A 23,728-nucleotide genomic window follows, 5' to 3' on the forward strand; every position below is an offset into this window, starting at 1 on the left:
TGCAGCTGATAAGGTTGAGAGAAATGGATCATTCCCTTAAATCCTCCCCTCGGGAAGCCTTGACACAAAACACTCCTGTTGCTGTGTGGTTTATTAAAGTTTCACAAATGTGTTCAGAAGATCAAATGAGAGAGAAAACATTTATTTTAAGGATCATGCAACATAAACTGGACTTGTGAACTGTGTTGATATAGTGTTGGAAGCCATCCTCTTCTGTAGGCTGCATGATTTAATTATGAAAAGTGTATTAATAAAGTTACAGCCACATCAAATCAGCTTTTTTATATCATCCAAAAATCACAAATCATTCAGTTGCCTTGGATTGGGCATTTTGATCTGTTAAAAATATCTCAGATCGTTTATTTGAAAAAGAAAATATTCAATAATTAAACCAGGTGGAGCAACACATGGAGAAATCCCTGTTACAGGGCAGAAAGATAAGAAATGGGCCTATGTGTCATATATAGAGTAGACAGATGTAGCAACATAATTACAATGTGACTAAATTCAACCTGTAGCTATTTGAGCCTTAATTTCACAAGCTGCTTTGTTTGAGGACATTAAAACACACTTGAACAGTTCAAATTATCTGATTTTTTTTTTTAAAATTTTAAATACAATATCAATACAATACAATATGGAAGCGTGGCTGAAAGTAAAGATGATTTATTATGATCCCATTGCAGTGCAGAAGTCCAGAAATCGATTGATCTAAAACATAATTTATTATTCTGCATGAATGAAAAATAATAGCAACAAATTCTGACACATGAGCAGCTGGAAACAGAAAACAATTTGTGTCTGTTTTTAAGAAATAACCCCAAATTTTTTATTTATTTATTTTTTCAAACCACTCATCAATTAATAAGTGGTGTTGCTGCTTATCAAAGAAGGTAAAAGGAAAAGGTGTGATAAGGAACCATGTGTTGAGTACCGCAGACACTGTGCGTCCTCAGTAACTTTTTTCCGGGAATATTTGCAGCTGCCTGGTGCACATCCCTCACCTGCCTCAGCTCCTCTCCTCCGACTCTGCTGCACACATCCTGTCTGAGAGGGAGACGCAAAGGAGGAAGAGGATCAACTTGAGGTACTCGGGAGTCAACTTTAATATCAGTTTTTTTGCACCTTTTTTTAACTTTATATTTTACTGTGGATTTTGCCATTTCCTTCACAGGCTAATGAGACTTTTTGAGAAAGTAAACCGAAGTTTATTATGAAGCTTGTGGGAGCTGAAGTCAGGGTGCGCCTGAAGGGACATTTCTTTACGTTGTTCCTTTTTGGACTTTTGTTCGCACTTTAATCACAAAAATCACCGGAGACGATAGTTTTAAAGTTAAGCCAGTGCCGTAGCGTCAGTGGAGGTGTTTGACCATAAGGGACATCAACTCTGTGCCAAGTTGCTGAACAGGAGAAAGAAGTTCAGCGCAAGTGGAGGATTTATGTAAAGTTTAACAAGACAAAATCGCGACGATTATCATCCGGATTCCGTGATGGAAATCTGAAAGTTTCCCCCATCCGAATTGATTTTGTTCGGACAAGGGGAGACTTTCATGGATTTTTTATGTGGGACCCGCTAGGATGGACGTGGTAGATGAAACAGAAGCGTTACAGAGATTTTTTGAAGGTAAGAATTCCTGATTTTTTTTTTTTATAGACTTATATGTTATTTATTAAACTCAGTGTACAGAATTTTATTTTTATTTTTTTTTTTTATTACAGTTTTTGTGGACGTTTTTCTGCTTTCACAATCAGTCTGACTTCTAAATATTTCGGTTTCATTAACACAAAAATGCCTAACAGTGTCTGCTCTTTAGCTCCAGTTTTACCTGGTGTATTACATGTACAGTTGCCTCAGCGTCAAAAAATCTTATTGAAACTGTTTGCAGTCCTTAGATATGACAGATTGTTGGGTCAAATAGGAGAAATTTCCCCAAACATTAATGACCACTACTTTCCCTTTCTCCTTCAAGTTTTCTCTTTTGCTGTTCACCTCAATAACTAAAAGGATTCAGGAGGGTAAACTGGTGCAAGGACCCAAAGTGCTGGTGATGGGTAACAGATCAAGTAAAACTGGGAATCCTAAGGAGAAAAAAAGGAGGTGGAGGAGGGTGGGGTTGAGGGTTGAAAGGGTGTAGGAATTCAAGTCGAGATAAATGGTGTGTTTTGCAAGTTTACTGTGGCACAAGGTGTGTGTTATAGAGGCATGAGCAATGTGGCCAGTAGTGAAGTTAATCAACATATTGCAAACAAAGTTCAGAAAAACAATTATTTATTATCCATAAATTATGTTTAATAAAGATAGTGTCATTTGCTATGATTTTGAATTGCTTCAGATGTAGATGAAAATATTTTTTTCCAAATAGGCTACATGAAAACAGTGGTTTCTCCTGTTACATCCTTAATTTACCATTTGTGTGACCTGAAGGTCTTGACTGAACTGATTTATCAGTCACAATGTGAGTATGGCCTATTCATGACTTTGTGAACCTTATTCTATTTGACTTATTCATCGCACATCACACAAGATGATTACATGATGTACATCATAAGAGTTTTTCTATGTGCTCTCTGATTTAATACAGAATTCCCATTTTTTTTTATCGTTTGATAATGTTCCTGGAGAAGTCAGGTGCATATAAAAACACACAACATACTAAGTTATCTGTGAAGAGGCCGAGTACTATATTATAGTATACACTGAGTGCTGACTTAGATATACACAGCCATCCATGACTGTCAAAGGTTCCTCGCCATTCTGACAGGAATTTAGTGTGTTTACATTCTTTCTTTGGGAGTAAGAGAGATGTTCTTACTTTGGACTTTTTTCAGCCACACTTGCTTGGACTAAAATGTCAACTTGTCCATGAGAAGTATACAGTATAGGTGCCAACTTAGACACTTATTTTCCCATTTAGTTTTGTTCTTTCACTTAAATAATCCTGGTTATATTATGCATTTGTCTGATCAGGAACTCAGGACTTTTTGGAATCAACCTTGAATTCAAACTGGTGATATTATTATCAGTGAGTCTTAATATATTAGATATCGATAATCCGTTAAAGTAAGTGCCTGTTCATTTTGTCCTTGCATGAAACACACACATTTACTTCCACAGATGCACACACACACAGAATAATGGATTTCAGCACTGGTAAACTGTGTTTTAATAGGATTAGTGAAATATATATACATTCACTTTAATGTACATTCCTGGCATAACCCTGGTGGCTGTTAAAACACAATGAGGTGAGACTGGTGTTTCTCTGCGGGTATTTGGCCTCTCGCTCTCTCTGACTCCATTAGAGTGACAGTGAGCAGACAGGGTGAGGAGGTGAGATAGTGCAGACTCAGGGTGGAGAGAGACTGGCCTGTTGAGAGAAACCCCACTAAACCATCAACCCCCTCAAAACTTGACCTTCTCCTCTCTGACTCACTCAGACAACAAACAGTTACACACACACGAGCGATGCATGCGCATACAAAAGATCATAACATTTGTTTCTGCTGTGTTCTAGTGACGCTCTATCTGAAAGCAACAAAACACTTGATTAAATGATAAGCAACTGAAATAATCACGTTCAATATTGGAAAACATCACTCATATGAATATTTACCACTAAAAAAATCCTACAGACACTCGACTAGAAGACCAAGCCAACAGCCATGCTAGTGGCTCTGTGAAGGTGAACCAACACCTAGTAAAGCTTTAAATGCTAACGCAAGAATTAAAGTCACAATTATTTTTCACGATGGATTAATGTGTCAATTATTTAATGATTAATTGATTGATTATTTGGTCTGTAAAATCTCAAAAAGAATTACAATTTCATCCAAAACATATCCAGTTCACAGCTATTAAGACAAAGAAAACCAGCAAATTCTCACAATGGAGTTGCTGGAACCAATACATCTATAGCAATATAGCTACCGAAAAGACACAAGGGATTAATTGATTATCAGCATTGTTGAGATTACAATTTAAACCTGATTCAAATCTATGTTATTGACAGGAATGCTACTTTTTTTTTAAAGCATTCAACCATAACTATTGGACCTGATGGGGGGGACTGGATGTCAGCGCATGAACAAAGTTGTCAAAGTTCAATCTGATTTAATTAGTAAAGTCTCAATTGATCTTCCGGGTGTGAATGTCTGTAAATGTAATGTCAATCCACCCAATAGTTTTTGGGATGTTTCAATCTGGGCTGACAGTGTTGAACTGTCCGAGTGACTGACCGACATTTCCATCCACAGAGCCCCGTTCAATTTAACATGCACTTGTGCAAGTGGAAGATACTGTTGTCAACTGCTAAAAAAGTAAAACTGAGCATATTCCCCTCCCATAAATCAGAGTCTGAAGGTGGATTAATCCTGCTCTCTGTCCATAATGCCCTTGAAAGAGTTACTATATGAAAATTCCTATTAGGTCCTGCTGCACTCCCACAGTAGTTGTGACTAATGGATGGGAAGGCTGTCGTCCATCTTGGAAAACCTGTGTGAAACAGACAAAGTTTGGATGGTTCCTCTGATTTATGGGTTTAGCAGAGAATTGCTCTTAGAGGAATGTATTGTTTTTGAGCAGCCAGGCTTACTGTGCATACAAGTAGGTCTTATTTTTCATTGTTATGCCTCACTCCCGTCAGTGCAGACTGCCAACTGAGTAATCCTCAGGTAGTGACTGTTGTTTATGGTTAAACTTGACTTCATGAGATTAAGTCACTTTTAAACCTGACTACAAAAAGTGATTTAATTTCAAGGTGTGCATTAATTTGACGGCCGATAACAAAACTGTAAAAGAAACAAAGTAGGTGTGAAGAATCAGGTTGTTATGGGATGTTCTGACTGCATCTGAGAGGCTCTAGTAATTTATATTAGGATAATTACCAGAGATATTTGCAGGTGTTCATAACTGCTCTGTGTCTAAGATTTAGCAGTAAGTAAAAGTTTTTCTTCACTGTCTACATATTGCTCTCCATCTTATTTTTTCTTACGTTCTTCCACTTCTTTATTTTTTTTCTCATTGTCTTCTTCTTGCGGTGTTTCACCATGCTCTGTAACTGTGTAGCAGGGCCCTTGAACTCGACCTCGCATTTGCAGTGTTTCGTTATTTTGCAGCCTCTGTCCGTGTCCTGGTCCCAGCCTTGTTACTCCTGTAATCTCCTGAGCCAGGTCCGCCGGTGCGACCAGTGCTTGTATGCGACAAGGGCTGTGTGTGGTAGCCTGGTACAGCCCTTTCTCATGACTGGGAAATAATCCTCATTATAACACTCTCCGAGCCTTTCTCACACACACTCGCACACATACACAATATGCCTAAGCACATAGGCATGCACGCACAGTCACACACATACACACACATTTGTTACTCTGATCTGCGACTCTCAGGTCTTCAGAAGAAAGTCTTACAGCCTGAGCACGGAAACATGTGAAAAATAGACAGGAATTGTTCTTCTCATCTTCTGTTTCAGGTGTTCTCATCTCAAGGACTTCAACATGCTTTGGCTACGTGCAGGTACTCTGTGCCGCTCTGTCCGCTCTGCTTCTGTCTAGATGTAATTTATTAGTCTCTGCCTGATGAGGCTCTTTCTGTTCGTATCACTTAGACTATAAATATCCGTGTCATAGTGATGCTCTTCACTCTTTTACCAGTAACTCTATCTTGTAAACAATAGGAGAATAAGGTCTATAATTCTTGGACGATGTCAGACCTGTCTAACACTTTCTAGTGATGATTTGACGCGTTTTCTTTCATTTACGATTTGTGTCTTTCTGTTTAACTGTACACTGTAGGCACAATCCCTGTGTTTCTAGACTGAGCTGCATTTTCCAGAACAGCGGAAAGCTTGTTTGCTTGTGGATATTGATTATATTGACATTACTGAGATCCGTCAGGTTATTTTGAATAGATTTGTGTGCCGAATTCAAATGCAACTGAGAAAAATAGATAAATAGAGCTCCTCTTTGAAATAAGCTCATTTAAAAATGAAATCCAAAAGTGCCCCGAGATACAGGATGAAAATTTATGGCGTATTTGATTTACTATAGATAACCAACACTGTAAATTCGGCAAACATCAGTTTTTAATGTTTGTTCAAAAGCTGTTTTTATTATGTATTATTGGTTCAGTGTATATAGTGTTGACTTTAATTTTCCAGGTGTCTCCACTGTATAGTACAGCCAAGTTTATTGTAGTCCAACTGTTTGATAATCAAATGGACTTTGTTCTGTCTTCGTTAAGTTTCTCTGGAAGTGATTAATTATTAACACATATACGTAACCGAATACAAATCTCATTTGGAAGCAAAAATAAGTCAAGTTTACAAACAAAATTAGACATTTATGTTCCCTTCAGAGTAGTTTTCTTGACTGTCAGCGGCATTTTTAATAGTTTATAAAATCTGAAAAAAGATAATTAAGTCAGTTTTGTTTGTGTTGCCCAAAATAAAAAATTAGCCTGAAGTTGCTTTACAATCTGTGCTCAGCATATGACAACCATAGTGCCTCAGTTGAGGGGAAAAGAAGAAGAGGAAACCGAGGAGTGATCCGTCTTCCAGGATAAATAGACATGCAATGGATGTCAGGTGTAAAGAAAAGTGACAGAGTTACAGTACAGATAATCAGGATGATGAATTATAGACTGTAAACATATAAAAACTATGATTCAGGAGTATGTCAAGCAATTGCCAGGTGTTGCCAAACACATAGCACCATAATCACATGACTTCCTCAAAGACAGAGACAAAAACATTATAAGCTAAAAAAAAAAAAAATGGAAAGAAAAGGTAAAGTTGCGCATCTGAACGATATTCGTCGAATCATGTTTAATGGGCACTTACACATTCCGTCGTCTGTGTTACAACCAAGGCATTGAAATGGTGGCATAACACACACACACATACAACAAACAAGTGCGCACTCACATGCGCACGCGTATGCTTACACACAGACACACACACTCCCCTCGCAGCCCCTAATCTCTCAAAAGGCGAGTCTGTATCGAAGTTGGACTGACAATCATTTCACTGTTCCTCGTTGAACACAGCTGGACAGAGAAACACATAGAGGACAGGGAAATTTACACATCCAGTTCACAGCAAGTTAAACTCAACTGAGATTTGAGATTACAGTTACTTATTTTGTGTTCTTTTCTTCTTCACTCACACACAGCAAACACTCAAACATAGCCTGAACTACAGCCCACCTTTTATTATGAGAAATGTACTGAGTCAAAGTGTGAAGTTGAAACAGTGAGAGTGTCTTTAAGGTCATAAAAAGTGGTAACAAAGATATAATCTTCATCAGATGATAACTTACTTGAGAAGCAGTGTGGCTGGACTGTTGTCCTGCTTTAGCCCCAAACTCAGGTCTCAATTTTGTTTTTATTTGGACTTTGATTTACATTTTTATTTGATTTAGTTTGTTGTAGCAGTTCTGTCCAGCTCGCCACTACCTCTTGGGGTTTTATCTCACCAATGAAATGATGTAATCTGACATATCATTAATTTCCTGTCGGATGCTTTCCCCGTTGCCTTCATCTCCACACACGTATCTGTGTAATCTGAACTGGTTTTTTTCATCAGTTATTATCAGTGTTCAGTCTCATAGGTCTACATATAGTAAAGGACCAGTATGACTGCATACATTGAGGTATTTCCAGGTTAATAGATGAGTGGGGGCTACAAATACAATTATTTTTGTGGTTCAGTGTGCAATGATTAATTATTCTTATCTATTTGGAGAAAATATGACCTGCTATGTGTCAATATGACTGTTGTTCCACTGCAAATTCATTTAGACAAATACATAAAGGTTTAAATAGGCACTGAAAACACCTATGCTCCTTGTGCCCCAGTCTTTTAAATGCAACAAAAGCTTTAACTATCAAATGACAATCTGAAAACAATGTGCTAATGTAACTCATGAACCTACAGAGCTCTCCTCAACTTTATGGTGCTTTATAATGAGATCCAGCTCAGCTGTCTGGCCTCATCCTTACTGTTTTGGTTGACTATCGTGAATCATAGAGTTGTTTTTAAGCTGGAGCAGGCAGCTGTTTTCAGTGTAAAAACCTTTTGGTGAACACAGTGGATTAATAACCGCTAAATAGCCAGATTTTGCCTTCAGGTATTGGTACAGACCAAAACAAAGCTAAAACAATGTTGGATATTGGATTTACATTTTCCAGGTGACCATGAAAGAATGCTAACATAACTTTGTTAACAGGTTCACTATATCAATTTGAAAGGAGATGATTCGTCACTTTTGTGTTTAAAACATGTTTCTACTATCCTCAAATATCCAATTAAACAAGCTTTTACAGATTTAAGTAAATTAAATTGTTGCTTTGAAATTGTTTTGCATATTTCCTATACTCAAGTCAAAGTAATACAGCCCAAATTACAACATTGTCTTAAAGGACTCAGCTTGAATGCTGGCACATCTCTGTTTGGACATCTCTCACTTTACCAATTGTTTTATTACGCTTACACCCACAGTTTGCATATTTTTATCCCATGAATGTTCCAAAGTAAAAGATTACACTGTACAATATCTGACAAAAAGTAAATAAAAGTAAAAGTGACAGCTGGATCTTATGGGAGACGATTAGATGTTTATCAGTCTCAGTCTTCTCTTGGCATCAGACTTCTCTTGGACACAAAGTTGGTCTTGACTACAGCTCTGTTTTGTATTTTCTCCTCAGTTCTCCTTGTATAGGTTCGCTCCTCTATCATTCCATCCTTGGACATCAAACTTGCTTTGTGCCTTTCTTGCCCTCTCTCTCCTTCGCCTCCCTCTATCTACCCTCCCCTCTCCCTCTATCTCTCAATTTTTTTGTTATCGGGCCTGCCAGCTTAAATTTACTGCTTCTTTGGGTGGGGTGCACATCTGGATCCTATTTAAGGGGAACCATCCTGCTTTCTCCCCTTGCAGTGGCATGTATTAAGAGACATGAACCATCTGTTTCTGTCCAGCGAAGAAAGGCAGTCGTTTTTCTCCATAAATGTGGTAACATAAGAATTTATGATGTTAATCAGTATTTTATTGAGTTAGTATGAGACAAGTGGTTTGGTTTGTGGGATTAAACAATTATAAAATATTGATGCTATTTCTGCTTTATACTGTCAATTCTGTGCCTGGATGGGTAAAGGTACATATTATTCACAAGATAATATTGTTCACTAAACTATTTTTGTTAAACAGTAGAATTGAAATGGTGGAGAGGGTTAAGGAACTGTGACAGTGATACCAGTAAGTGACATTTTTGCAGGTTTTCTAATGGAGAGAACAGTGTTAGTAGAAGATAAAGAGGAAAAAGGAGAATTTTTCTTCCAATGCTAACACAAAAATTCCTTACATTCCCAACTGAGTAGCTGCTTAATCTATCAGAGGGAAGAGTAAGTGTGTGTGTGTGTGTGTGTGTGTGTGTGTGTGTGTGTGTGTGTGTGTGTGTGTGTGTGTGTGTGTGTGTGTGTGTGTGTGTGTGTGTGTGTGTGTGTGTGCGTGTGCGTGTGTGCGTGTGTGCGTGCGTGTATGAGACATGGGGTTTGCCTGCCCACCCACTATATACCAGGTCTTTACCCTCTGCTTCACCCCCTCTTTTTTTTTTTTTTTTTTTTTTTTTTTTTTTTTTTTTTTTTTTTTTTTTTTTTTTTTTTTTTTTTTTTTTTTTTTTTTTTTTTTTTTTTTTTTTTTTTTTTTTTTTTGTCCGACTCCCCCCTCCTCTATCACAATCCCTCTGTTTCGAGTATCTGCAGTTTGGGACAAATAGTGACAACTCTATTGAAAATCTCTTTCTCATGTAACAGTTGTGTTGACTGTTTTGTATGTTGTAGAAAATGTCGGTTTATATAAGGTGATTTACTCTTTTCTAAATATATGCATAAGCAAGTGCTTTTTCCACATGTTGGTGTTTTAAAGATTAAGTGGGGTCATGTGTTTGGGATTTGTTAGGCTTTGCTTATCAAAGGGTGAAAATGACCCAGGGGTGAAGTAAGGGGAGGATTTGGAAATTATTAAATTGTGCCATATTGTCATGTAAATATTTGTGAAAGTTGCCACACATTGAGAAAAAGTAACGAACTAAAATTGCAATAAAGAAGGAAAACACGGACAAGACGATCGAGTAATTATGACAGTGTTTTTTCTAAACGGGGAAAATGCAGCTGAGGTACAAAATCATAACCATGAAGTGAAGTGATTCCAGTCCATATGTGTAACCCCTTAGAGGTACTGAATCATCAGTATGTAATGTTGACTACTGCATCCTTAGATTGTTGGTCACGCCTGAAATCTTAATCTTTAAATTCTCTGTAAGCCAATCAGAGCTCTTTTTTTTTTTTTTTTTTTACATGATCTTTATGAAGTGCAAACGGTGCCATTTTATGATATAAATATACAATGTAATCAACAAGCTGAGTTCATAATATGTTAATAGATGAGTGTTATGGTGAAATGTTACGACACAAGCGTATGTTGAAACCTAAGCAGTTGTGGCACTGTGTCGAGTTGCTGACAGATTCCTGTTGCTAATCCCCAGACGCTCTCCATCTCCCCTCTGTGTTCCCAACCCTCCCTTCACCACAGGTCATGATATTACCAGTTCTCTGGAGCCAGCCAACATCGACACCAGTATCCTGGAAGAATACATCAGCAAGGAGGACGATAGCACTGACATGTCAGTAGGGACTCCGAACCAACCTAGCAACGTCAAAACAACATGCACCAACCAAATCAGAACATGTCGTTACAAAGGAATTTGTTTTTCCTGATAAGGCCAATCCCTGTTACTTCTTCTTCTTCTTTCTTCCAGCTGTTTCTCAGAGGTCCACAGCACCCCAGTACCAAATTACTCATCCCCCCAGGCAGGATTGTCCTCCTCCGGAGGGTTGGTGTGTGGTGTGAGCCCCCCTATTCCACTCCGCCAAGGAGCCCCTCCCCCTGGGCCCCCTAGCTGTCAGAACGCCTACCCCCCAGGTCCGTCCCTGGGCCTCCGACACAGCTACCCCTGCCTGGGACAACAGCAGCAGCAGCAACACCAACAACACCAACAGCAGCAGGGTCACGTCAAGCCTGAACAAAGGGGCCACTACGCTCCAGGGTGAGCACAATACTGTGGCGGTAGATGGGGAAAATTAACATGGCTTGATACTTAAGTTTGTTCAAGATGCTCCTGGCAACTAGCATTTTAAACATGATATTAGCTGTAGCAGAAGACTAAAAACACAGACAAACACTCTACTGCAGGTCCATTATGCAATCAATACTTGATCAAGCTTCATTTGTACAAATAAAGCATTAGCTGGTCAGCGGGGCGAGGCAGACTGATAACAGACAGAGAGAAAGAGACTCAAATTACACACTGCAAAGAAAGTCTGACGCACACAATCCTGCACACCAGACCGGTGTGATCCCAAAGGAGTGTTTCTCCCTTGAAACATGATGGCAGTTTAGAAAATATGAAGAATATATGAGGAAGGGTTTTGAGAATGGCACTCTTACAAAGATATCTATCATTTCAAAAGCCTAATATAGTTGTATATGTGAATGTAACATCTACAGCCTGCTTTTTAGGACACTACCTGAGTCGCCCCCAGACTCCAGCTCAGAGCCGTACTCTCCTCAACAGGTGAATGGTAAGTAACACGGCTTTTTTTCTCCCTGAAAAAAAAAGTATTATTGCAGAAAAAGTGTGTGAAAGCAAATAACAAACAAAATGATGTTTTATTCTATGGAAAGCACTCAGACACAGAGTCAGTGGAAGCCACTGAAGTATTCTGGGTGTACGTGGGTCACAGCAACTTCTCAGTATCTGCCAATATCTGTTACTCATCACTTGGAAGAGAAGAACAAACTCAAGTTCATCTGTAAACAAGTCAATATATGAAGACGCTGAAGGAAGCAGGCGTCTGTCATTTATTAATGTACGGTTTACATAAATCATCTGAACTTAATCATTTCAGGTGCTTCCACAAAGATTGAAATGCACCTTTGAATAAAAAAGTAATCGTGTACTTCTTCACACTTTCACACCCGTGTTGATCTTGCATAATTTTACAAAAGGTGTGGAATTGTGTTATCTGATGGACATCTCTCCAGTTTGATACAATGGAAAATAATTGTAGTCAACGATGGAGGAAAGTAGAATAAACCGCAGCAGATTTATGTCGCGGACAAAAATCTGCATTCTGAGTCTGATCACACGTATTCACAACAAAAATCAGTATAATCCTGTAGATGTTATGCTCCATCGCTGTTTTCTCTGTTAGATCCTCACATGATCAGGACCATGACACCAGAGAACATGTGTCACATGACTCCAACACCACCCCTCCCGCCACACGGGCACTATTCCAGCATGCATCGGGACATGTACCTGAAGCCTGAGCCCATGATATCTCAGTATCCTATTGGACCGGCCACGAGCGGAAGTGGAGATATGCAGCAGACGCAGATGCTCCATCAGCTACTGCAGCATCCTCAGGGCCAAGAGTGAGTTATGAAGATATACAGAAGGGCGGGAGGCTTGTGTTGTCCAGTTTGTATGGTAACACAAGGAATGATCCGTGGTCTTACAACTTTTGACTGTCTTTCCATTTCCTCTCACAGCGGCATCCCTGTTCATCAGGCTAAGAAGAGGAAGCACTCTGACTCTCCAAACAGCACCCTGAATTCCCAAATCCTCACAGGTATCATCAAACAAGAACCAGGTAGGCAGGCATCTTTCTTCCCTTCCTCACCTCCTCTACGTCCCGCTCACCCACTCTCATCTACCCTTAACCTCTTACAAAGATGAAGAACAGTTGTGAAAATTCTCAATTCTCATTGGTCACACTTTAATAGCTGGTGTTTCAAACTGTTTGTCACAGGTTTAATGCAGGATGCAGACAACGCCTACCTGGACCCAAATTATCAGTGCATTAAGTGGCAGCCTCACCAGCAGAACAAGTGGACTCCACTATATGATGCCAACTGCAAAGAGCTGTGGGTGGAATTTATTTTGACATGTCTGTATATATTGAGGTCTTTATTTTGGTACAAAAAGAGCTGAAAGCACTTTACAGAGAGGCAAAAATTAAAGGAGTTTTAATTGGTTAAATGGATAATTCAACAAAGTGCACAGCGGGAGTGGCAAAGGAATAGCGGGGTTGCAGAGGTCCAAAAATTCCTCAGTGGTGAGCTGTGCGGGGGAGTGAATGAGTGCAGGGTTTCGGCTCAGAAAGACAACGTGAGGTGGGGGTAAAGGGAAAAATTAGTGTGGACCTACTTGTGCTTTTGCAGTGCCAAAACAGATAGGGAGTTGAGGTTGAAATGAACTCACAAGACCTTTCAGATATGTTATCAAAACCACATGGTTGACGATCACATCTTTCAGCACACCACACCTACGAAAAAGAAGAGTGGGTTTTCATTTGTTTTAAAATAGATTCAGGTCTTTCAGAACATCTTAGTCCTCAGTGTCATAATGTAGCTTCAACAAAACCTCAGGAGTCTATGCAGGGCTTCCAGGGGCCCCAAACAATGATGCAAAGTTTATTTGACTACAGTGCATTGTTTTTAAGTTATCAATGAAGACAGGCAGAAGAATCATAGTTATATATTCTTCAAATTAATTAATTACTTAATCATGCATATAACATAAGATAAATCCACAGTGGCATCTCTGTATAGACTTCAAACTAAATAGAGTAGACCTGAGAACGAGTAGAAACTCTTCCTGATGATACAAATGGCAAAAGCCCACAAAATGCTTTACCTACAACAAATGTGAGGTTAAATATATTTCCTGTTCCCATTCATTTATCTCTTTCCTCGTCTTTAGTCCGATGCCTACCTACCGCGTTGATGCTGACAAAGGCTTCAACTTCTCCTTGGCCGATGACGCTTTTGTTTGCCAGAAGAAGAACCATTTCCAGGTCACAGTATACGTCGGCATGCTCGGAGATCCAAAGTACATCAAAACAAGTGAAGGACTGCAGCCCATTGACTGCTTCTATCTCAAACTCAACGGCGTCAAGGTGAAGGTAGCATGGTGAACATTGTGACAGGTGCAATAGTGTTATGATTGGCTGAGATCTTTAGCTCAAATGTATGTTATTTCTCTCCTCACTACCAGGTTGAAGCCATGAATCAGTCCATCAGTGTGGAGCAGTCACAGTCTGACCGCAGCAAGAGACCCTTCAAGCCAGTTCTGTGAGTTTGGGATCTTTGAAGGAAGTGAAAAAGTATAAAGCTGTAGCAGGAGGATGTTTTGCATTATGTTTTTGTGATTTTTGTCTCTTGCAGGGTCACTTTGCCTTCAGAGCAGGTCACAAAGGTCACAGTGGGACGGCTCCACTTCAGCGAGACCACAGCTAATAATATGAGGAAGAAGGGGAAACCAAATCCTGATCAGAGGTAAAAAGCATGCCATCGTAAACATACAATACAGTTTAGTTGCATCCAAAGCTCCTGCAGTTACATTCACTCCTGATTATTTTGTCCTTGTAGGTATTTCATGCTGGTGGTGGCACTGCATGCACAGTCCCACAGTCAGACCTACACTGTGGCTGCTCAAGTGTCTGAGAGGATCATCGTCAGGGTAACGTCTGGCCATGTCTGTCTGCTTCCTACAACAATCATATCCCTTGTGCATGTGACACCTTTCTCTTGGTCTACTATACACTCCTCCTGTCACACACTCATTTCAAAATCACTGTTTTGAGCTCAGTATTTTCTTTCTAATCCATTGTTACCATTCCTTTTATCCGTGTGGCTGTGATCCTTATTACAGTTCAAAATGCATAGTCTAGAACAGTTCAAATTATGATTCAAAGCATATTGTTCCTGTGAAAACGATGTATCTTCAAAGTGTCACCCTTTCATGATCACCTTTGTGGCAATGCATTTTTCAGATAATTTAGTTCTTTTTAATTGAATTGAGTTTTACAACAGTTTATTTAGCTTACAAACCAGGTGAAATTTCACATAAAGGAACATTTGATCTTTTAAATTATCTAAAATGCTAAAATTCCCATATTTGGATAAATGGGTACATGGTTTTCCGTGGATGGTATTGTACTTAGCCTATTGTACTTCTTAAACCAAAGAAGTATCAGAATAGCTATTTGTTTGCTGCATAATAGCCGATGTGCTTTAAGGAGAGAATGACTTACTGGACAATTTTTGTTTATTCTGTGAACACTGATCAAGCTTGTTTGCTTTCTTGCACAAAGTTAGATGAGAAGATTGATACTGCTCATGTCAGTAAGGTAAAACTGGTTAGCTTAGCTTTACATCAAGATTGGGAACAAAAGGAAATAGCTAGCCTGGGTCTGAGGAACTGGTTATACGAGGAAAAAAAGGGGGTGTTGTATGAGGTGTTGTTTGACCATGTCAGAAATTACATTTTCTGTCAGTTACTGTGAACAGCTATGGCCACCATAGAGAGGGAGGAAAAGCAATTTTGTTTAAATATGGAAATAATGGTGCACATTTTCAGATAGTCTTTCCAGGAAGACATTAATAATGTCGCACTTGGTTGTGCACATGAAAAATTGCCATAAAAAGCTGTGTCTCAAAATTTAAAATGTCCAATCACATCATGACGTTGGTGTGAATTTCTGGTTTTACAGGGACACACGTGCAAAACTATCTTGGATGGGAGCTGACTACTTTCTGTAATCTATGCAATCTTCTTATCAATTCTTAGCGAGAAAGAAAATAAACTTATATTCCCAAATGTCAAACTGTTGTTTTAAAATGTTGTATTTATTTATTTTTCTGCATATGTATTTAATATCTGAATTACAGATTCTCTGTATCCCTTCTTCTTTGCTTCTCTGTGACAGGCCTCCAACCCAGGCCAGTTTGAAAGTGACAACGAGGTGCTGTGGCAGCGCGGCCAACTGCCAGACTCAGTCTACCACCACGGAAGAGTTGGTATCAATACCGACCGACCAGACGAGGCACTTGTTATCCACGGCAACCTGAAGGTCATGGGCTCCTTAGTCCACCCGTCTGACATCAGGGCCAAAGAAAATGTCCAGGAGGTCAGGATGACACACAGTGTGTATGTATATGGGTGTGCGTTTGTGTGTGTGCATGTGCGTTTTGTGCTTGTCGTCATGAATCATGTCATCCAAGTACCCATGTGACAGCACAGGTCACGGACTGTGCAGCTAAACTCTGAGTTTTGTCTTTTCATTGTACTTGATGCCAACACTTTCACCTGCATTGTGGGCATCGTGTTTTCATGCCATCTGCACAAATGTCATTCTCATTCTGTCTGCATGTAGGTCGACACCACAGACAATTTAAAACGGATTTCTCAGATGAGGCTGGTCCATTATCAGTACAAGCCTGAGTTTGCTGCCACCGTGGGCATAGAGAACACTGCAGATACTGGTAACAACTTCATAAATAACCTCTGTTCAAATTCAAATCTGTTCCTCCAACATCTCATTTCTCTGTACACTGAATATCATGTTATCATCTCAATGTCTTCATATTTTATCTGTCATGTTATATGTGCATCGTTAAGCAAGCAGGCTCTGTATCTGTCGGTGCAGTCGTGCATTTGCTGCTCTTTTTAAAAATCTGCACGTTATGTTCCCCTGCAGGAGTAATCGCCCAAGAAGTTCAACAAATCTTGCCTGAAGCAGTGAAAGAGGGGGGTGACATAGTGTGTGTCAATGGAGAAACTATTCCCAAACTGTTAGTTGTCAACAAGGTAATGAACACACACATACATACAGTGCAGTGCTCACAGAGCAGTGCTTACGTACACATTCTGTCAGCTCTGATTGATTTCCGCTAACTTCAAAGGAACGTATCTTCATGGAGAACGTCGGAGCGGTGAAGGAGCTCTGTAAGCTGACAGACAACCTGGAGACTCGTATTGATGAACTGGAGCGCTGGAGCCGCAAACTGGCCAAGCTGCGTCGTCTTGACAGCATGAAGAGCACCGTGAGCGGCGGAACCGTCAGGTGAGAGAAACAAGCAGAAATCACCTCAAATTTAGGATGCACACACAGAAAACGTCTTGGATGAAAAGAAAAATAATTAATGAATAGTTTTTTTCTATTTTTGTCGGCGTAGCCAATCAGGAAGTTATTTCAGCCGAACAGGAAGCGGCCCACTCAAGAAGAAGACAGTCAAACCTGGGAGCAAGGTCTGTTGTGGTGCTGGTGTTTTTAAAAAGTGTAATAAGTTGATGAACAGTAGGATGTAGAACTTCTATTGTATGTGTTTTATTGTATGCCTGCCTGTTGCAGAACTCGACTGCAGATCAGGGCTGCTTCAGTCAGAGGTCCATGCAGGGGGCCATCCTGGCACTGGTCATTGTCATGGCCTTCAGGTTAGAAAATAAAAATATATTTGGGGAGGGAGTGGCAGAACCACAAAGAACCTGCTCTCAATGCCGTGCACAGTGATGACATGACAATGATATACTTTATCTTTATTTGTCCACAGTGTCATTTCCATGTCCGTCCTTTATGTGCTCACTCTTCACCACAGAGGAGATGTCAGCGAGAAGGATGGGTACGTGCTTCTAAGGCACAGACAGTGAAGCGTTAATGTAAAATAAATCAATGCCCACTACTCAATCAATATCTTTTCTATATAATCTGTCCCCGCTTTCTATAGCTATGTTCCTTCCTGTGTTCTCTACATCTCTTGGATGCCCATCTTCACTGCCACTGTAACTGTCTGTCCACCTGTCTGCCCATGGTACACTACCTACTCCCACCTTTCTTATTTAACTTTCTGATCTGCTCTTGAGTTTCATCTTTGATTGCTTAGCTGGATGTTTGTTTTGTCCTGTCTGAAATTAAATCACAAGTCACAGTATAAGTATATCATTACTTTAACTAAAGCATGCTGATTGGTGCAGGTCAAGAACTGCACTGGGATCCTCCCACAAGAGTCCATTTACTCCATTGTCCACTACGCCTGCACCAGGTGAGTGGAGGTCCTCTCTGTTGCTAAATTACAGTTAATCAGCCCACTCAGTGCATAGTGGATATACAGTAAGTATTCTGAACATAATCCTATTTCATTTTCTTTTTGCTTTCAAACTGCAGCAGCTTGCTGTTCAAGCACAGCAATAAATAACCAATCAGCTACTGTTTTGACGTTGAGTAACAACCAATCCACACCAGGTGAAAAAGCCTCTCTGCAAATTTGCGATAATTTCCTGTATTCTACACGTGTCTTCAGTGCAGATTAATTATCTTCCTTCTCTAGGTTTAGGCAGCCTGGCTCCCACACCTGGCACTATTAATAAGAAGGCCAAATCCAGACCAATGGACAAGGATGGCCACAATAGAAACCGCCTGAGCCACACCTCAGCACCCATGTACTTTGCCAAGTCCAAAAGGCCGGTCTCTACAGAACTGGAAGGAGTGGGAGCCGCCAACCGTCTTCCAGGGGGGCAGCAGCCAGTACCACGCAGACAACGCAGCCTGCATACAAAAGGTAAATCCATAAACACAGACATGGTACTTTCTTTACATGCATAATATGCAGTATCCAAACACGATAAAACCATTTGTTTGACGACAGCAAACAAAGACTGTCTACATACTGTACAAAGGAATGCTATTGGTTTGGTGCTCATAATGCAGCTTTATTCTTTCTTCATGCAGGAGGAAGACCACCTCCCTCCCTCACTAGTGTATATATTGTGGAGACAAACCAGGAAATCACCTCACAAAGCTGCGCAACAGCAGAGAGCTGCAGGTATATACTTCTAAGTTACTCTGGGTTGATGTTGGACAGATTGACTCTCTACTGCACACATTTTGATGGCACATGGTAAACATTATTCTACTTCATTTCTTGGTTCATTTTGGGACTTTTTATCCATAAAAGTATTTTTTTTTATTTTTGGGAACACCCCGGGTCCAAAATATGATTTCGTTGCCTGAGGGCAATGTTGTGCAATAATGCTACCAAATCACAGAGAAATTTAGGAATTTATAGATCATAATGCTCAGAGGGCAAAACAAAATCACAAAATCTTTACAAACTGACAACATATCATAAAACAAAAGAAGTAAAAACACATCAAATATTTTCACATACTGGATCTCACACATGTGTGTTTGTATCACAGAGCGGGTCATGTCATATAGTATACGTCACTGAAATGAGATTTCACTCCACGTGAAACTTAAAAAAGCAGTTCTTCTTTGCTGTGAAACAGAGATGGACATTCCACTTTTTGCACATTATTTATGGTGTTCCTGTGCACCCAGGAACTGTCTATAAAAACATGTAAAAAGTAAGTTTCCAATGCTGACACAACAAAAATTAAAACTGCAAGCAGTGATATGCGGGTCCTTGCATGCTGCACGTCGGGGAGCCACCGGGTCGGGGGTGGACACGGCCGGGGAGTTTCGTGAGGTTTCAAGCATTCTTTGATTTTAAACATCAACAGACATGAGGGAACAGATCTTCCATATTGAACATACGTATGAGCCTCATTTTGATATTTGACCCATAATTTGAGTGCAGTCTGCTGTAGGAAATTAAAACCCTGCTTTTTCACTTCTGCTCACACCTTTTTCTCTTTTCCAATCCTCATCACTGTCCTTGCTGTCCTCATTGTGTGATGGTATTTGCCTGGCGTGCTGATCTTGTTCTTTTTTCTCATAGAATAATGTTACATACATTTTGTTTGACAAAATGTGGTAAAAGAAGTTAATTTAAATGAATATAAATAATAACAAATATATTTAGTGCATGTATTCTGTACAAATACATGTAATAGTATGTGATAACATCCAACCACATTGCCAAAAATCCTTTGTACCCTTATCGCACAACGTTGCAAAGGAAAACTGGATTTCTGAACATGCTAAAAAAAAAAAAAAACTCCATAAAACCTGACAAAAGGCTTCTTTACACCTACGTACACACAAATATATTTTTTATTTGGAGTTCATATCATTTTAAATTAGATTACAAAAGCCCCTAATGTTACCTTCTTTTCACACCTTGTGCTCCTGTGACCATGTGTCACAAAAGGATGTCCTGCCTTCAAATGATGCTTGATAGTGACTCCTAAACCTTATTGGAACATTCTTTAATACTTTTTGAACCATTCTGATTGGTTGCAATCATTTAAAGAAACATGTAGTGGACATGGGGCTGAAGAAAACTTTCCATTGCCCGAGAGCAACGCTGTGCAGTCGAGGGAAATTAAAAGGAAAAACTGACATTAAAGTGCCTTAGTAACCACAAGCAACCAGAAAAGCCTCATTGTGCCTTCAGCTGCAGAGCCTCTGAACTCTTCTGGGGGTATGAGCAGTGTTCTTCCAAAAACACATTCCCTGATTTGGTGCTTCAATCAAGCTGTCTGAAATCCCTCATATTTGTTGAGTTGGAGGTCAACTGGTGATTGTGAAGTCCAGCACCCATTATTCTGTGACATGTTACACCCTGTGCTGAACCGTCGGAATTTATTATGTTCCTCCATTCATTTGTTTTCTGGTGTTCAAGATTTTCACGTATCTGTATTGTATGTTTTGCAAACCTTTTACACAACTACAATGTGAATTCAGGGTTTTACCTTTGTACCTTTTCTCCGTGTTGACTCCAGCTACACAGTATCACTCCATGGAAAAAGAAATTCCTCCATCTCACAAATCACTTTGCACATGACGTGAGTATACAAACACAATCTACATAAGTAGTAAGGTTTTGCTTTATAGTAATTTCCTAGAAGGTACAAAAGGAATCATGTGATTTGGCACTACTAACACATTAAATACAGAGAGGTTTTAACTGGTACACTGGCAATTCATCAATTCCAATTAACTAGCTCAACCCCAGAGTCTTGCACTCAGCACACAGCAGGTCAGATAAGCAGCCAAAGAATGCATGTTTTTTACAGGCAAGCTTCATGTTTATGAAAAAAAGCATTACCAAATGATTGATGAATAAATGTAAATAAAACATTACCAATTGATCGCAGGTCTACGAACAGCGTGTGGGTAAGACAATGTGGAACCACCAAAGGACGTTTATGCCCCAACCACACAGAAACAGAGCTCTATGGAGGACAGAGTACATCAACAAAGGTACATATTGACATACATAATCATAATCTCATATAATCTAAACATATTTCCATATTTTGTCTTATTACCACCACAAGTATGTGAAACATGAATTACTATTTATCAAAACGTGTTCAGTTATCGTAAATTACTTGTTTACTGACTGAGACATTCTTATATTCTGTCTGCTTCTATCTAAGGGGACTCATCACCTGTGGTCAGTGCCTGTGCTGTCTTTCCAAGACATCACCTATCACTTCCGTGTCTCTCTGTCTGTGAGTAAACTTGGCCTCCGAAATATGAGGGTTTCTACAAACACTGTGGACGCTGCTTGGTTTCTGTGTTCTTTGATCCATGGATTATTGTTTGTGTAAAGTCATAAGGTGAATGACTAATGATTTTTTTTTTTTTTGTCCCCATATTCTTTTTATTGACAGAGTGAAGTGAGTTGTGCCTCTGATGGAAAAACCTCATCATACTCCGACTACCATTTTCTCATTCAAAGCAGCTGTATGTGAGGAGGAACACGATGTGTCCCAGAGCCTTGAAAGTACACAACATTTCTCCTTTGTGGTTCCATTTGTATGCTGTTTTGAGGGGAAAGGGCTTTGTCTCATTACTGTACATTATTTTAAAGATATTCATACAGAGCAAATTATATACTGCACCACTGTCCCCACTGTAATCCCCTCTGCATGTACGTGCATTAAGACATCTCTTTTTGCTGTGATCACTGGAGTTTAAAACACTGTTTTTTTTTTCTGTCAATGAAAATGTTTTAGATGACTGCTATTGACGACCGTGTTGTGTCACTGTTAACTGCTATTGTAAAAGTAACACCCATACGTTTATAGCTCACTTTATTACTGATGAATATGTCTGCCATACTTAACACAAACCAGATTTACTTTTTAGCAGCAGGTCCAGGCTAAGATATTGTAGATGACACTGCACACATTTTTATTTTGTTTTGTAATAGTATAAATCTGTAAGTACACTGAAACAAGTGTCAACTGAAAACAAAAATACATTTCAGAAGTTTTATACACTGGAGAGAAGAGCATTGGCTTCTGCTGACGGCCTCAGTGAATGGTTGCAACTGGCATTGAAAATATACCTCAGTAGTGCACACTGGCAAATCCTGGGTCTCTAAAGTGGAGCTTTGTGATGATGCTGCTGCAGTTGACTGTATCCTCATGCAGCATCTGATTAAACACTCTACAGAAAGGGAAATACTTTGCAGTATTTCTATCTCTTTTGTGACACTGAATGAAACATCACGTTGTTACATAAAATGTTTATGACCACGCAGAAATTGGTCCCTAAGTGAAGGAATACATTTGAAGACCCCCGAGTCGTGCTCATTTTAACCGATTCACTGGATGACACGTTAAGACTGGACACATAAACAAATCACAGGACATGAACAGGTAGATACACTGAGAGCTCTCAGCATCTGATAATGCAAGTGTAACAAGTCCAACACTGACAATATTTCAAGAAACACTGGAAGAGGTTACACTGTATTTTGCTAACTGGACAATGCTGGCAACGTAATAATCGGCGTATATCATTTCAGGTGCATGCCCAATCATTTCTCTAAAATGCTACATCTTAGCTCAGAGGCAACTCAGACGCTGCCTCTGCTTGGAAATGATAAGTTTAGATCACAAAGCTGAGAAGAAGATGCTTTACAAACAGTGTGGAGATAAAACTGGATGGTATACACTGGACTCTTTCATGTATTTCTATGGATGTTTTAAATATTTTATACAACAAAGAATATGCAGTGATAACACTTTTAATGTACCTGAATTATGTAATGTTTTCTTTTTGTATTACCTGTTCTTGTTTGAAAGGAACTCTCCATGTAATTTTAGACGGCTTTCTTTTGTTGTATTTGTTCAAATTTGCTATTAAATCCATATTTCTTAAGTGTCTATATTCAGACAGAAAAACACAATTGTGTAACTCAAATGTAACATCAATATTGAATAGGAAGAACAGCCATCAAACAAAGTTTATGGAATTATTAATAATATGAAGACTCTGTACCATGTTTCAAGACTTCAGTGGGTATAGTGTGCTATTTTAGCTTATTTATAATGCACCAGCTAGCATAATGAAACCTCTGTAGCACATGTTGCACTGTATGTATGAACTGCTTTTGCTGTATCCACCAGTGCACCAGACTGGTGTCAAATTATTTGGTAGAACTGCATTACATGTAACTGTATAGCTTAATTTTCTTTCTACCAATGCTCCTTTTTATCTGATGTGTTTTATCATATGGTTTTTATAGTTGATTTTTTTTAATTTTTTTTATCAGTAATATATTAACTTGTAGCTGATGGAGCCAGAAATGATCAATAAGCATGAAAACATACGCACACATTTGTAATTTTAGCCCTATTTGTAAAAAAAAAAGAAAAAAAAGAATAAGACTAAAACTCTTTGACTACATTAATATCACTACTTTTTCTTTATAGCCCGTTTTATCATTATTACACTTCAAATTTTTGTTAAAAAAATGTGCTGTAATACTTTGATTGCATGCAGTAAATAAATAGAATTTTCTGAGTTTGTCTGCTGTGAGCTGAGAGCCAGCTGTTCATTCAGTCCATTGGATGGCAGTCCAGAATTTTTGAACAGTCTCTTAACTATATTGGTAATATGCTCTGAAT

The 23,728-nt window shown here is 39.2% G+C and overlaps 1 protein-coding gene across 10 annotated transcripts; it reads left to right on the forward strand.

The window, feature by feature from the left end:
- The first annotated feature begins 1,013 nt into the window (after positions 1 to 1,013).
- myrf (myelin regulatory factor) lies at positions 1,014 to 23,624 on the forward strand. 10 transcript variants are annotated; one of them, XM_069708271.1, is made up of 28 exons: positions 1,042 to 1,087; positions 1,175 to 1,624; positions 10,585 to 10,675; positions 10,811 to 11,098; positions 11,560 to 11,633; positions 12,267 to 12,489; positions 12,607 to 12,707; positions 12,867 to 12,981; positions 13,820 to 14,021; positions 14,114 to 14,190; positions 14,284 to 14,394; positions 14,488 to 14,593; positions 15,828 to 16,028; positions 16,275 to 16,383; positions 16,599 to 16,708; positions 16,804 to 16,964; positions 17,077 to 17,149; positions 17,253 to 17,335; positions 17,452 to 17,520; positions 17,626 to 17,709; positions 17,873 to 17,940; positions 18,063 to 18,140; positions 18,226 to 18,456; positions 18,627 to 18,720; positions 20,585 to 20,647; positions 20,960 to 21,065; positions 21,245 to 21,319; positions 21,482 to 23,624. In XM_069708271.1, exons 2-28 carry the CDS (start codon positions 1,579 to 1,581, stop codon positions 21,560 to 21,562), a joined length of 3,120 nt encoding a protein of 1,039 aa, XP_069564372.1. In that variant the 5' UTR covers positions 1,042 to 1,087; positions 1,175 to 1,578; the 3' UTR covers positions 21,563 to 23,624. The 10 variants fall into 10 exon arrangements, with proteins under 10 accessions (XP_069564378.1, XP_069564375.1, XP_069564373.1 ...); XM_069708277.1 differs by having other exon boundaries at positions 1,014 to 1,624; positions 12,607 to 12,686; XM_069708274.1 differs by having other exon boundaries at positions 1,015 to 1,624; positions 14,488 to 14,578.
- Positions 23,625 to 23,728: the final 104 nt, after the last annotated feature.

This window comes from Brachyistius frenatus, unplaced genomic scaffold (genome assembly GCF_029030835.1).
Source record: "Brachyistius frenatus isolate BFR_SWC_R1_liver_20210118 unplaced genomic scaffold, ASM2903083v1 Contig_74, whole genome shotgun sequence".
Lineage (NCBI taxonomy): Eukaryota > Metazoa > Chordata > Actinopteri > Embiotocidae > Brachyistius > Brachyistius frenatus.

What these genes read in the sequence shown, in the direction of transcription:
- myrf (XM_069708271.1), top strand. Translation starts at nt 1,579, where the DNA reads ATGGACGTGGTAGATGAAACAGAAGCGTTACAGAGATTTTTTGAAG. An exon ending in GAGGACGATAGCACTGACAT is followed by an intron (nt 10,676 to 10,810) that starts GTCAGTAGGGAC and finishes TCTTTCTTCCAG; the next exon opens with CTGTTTCTCAGAGGTCCACA. An exon ending in GACAGAGTACATCAACAAAG is followed by an intron (nt 21,066 to 21,244) that starts GTACATATTGAC and finishes CTTCTATCTAAG; the next exon opens with GGGACTCATCACCTGTGGTC.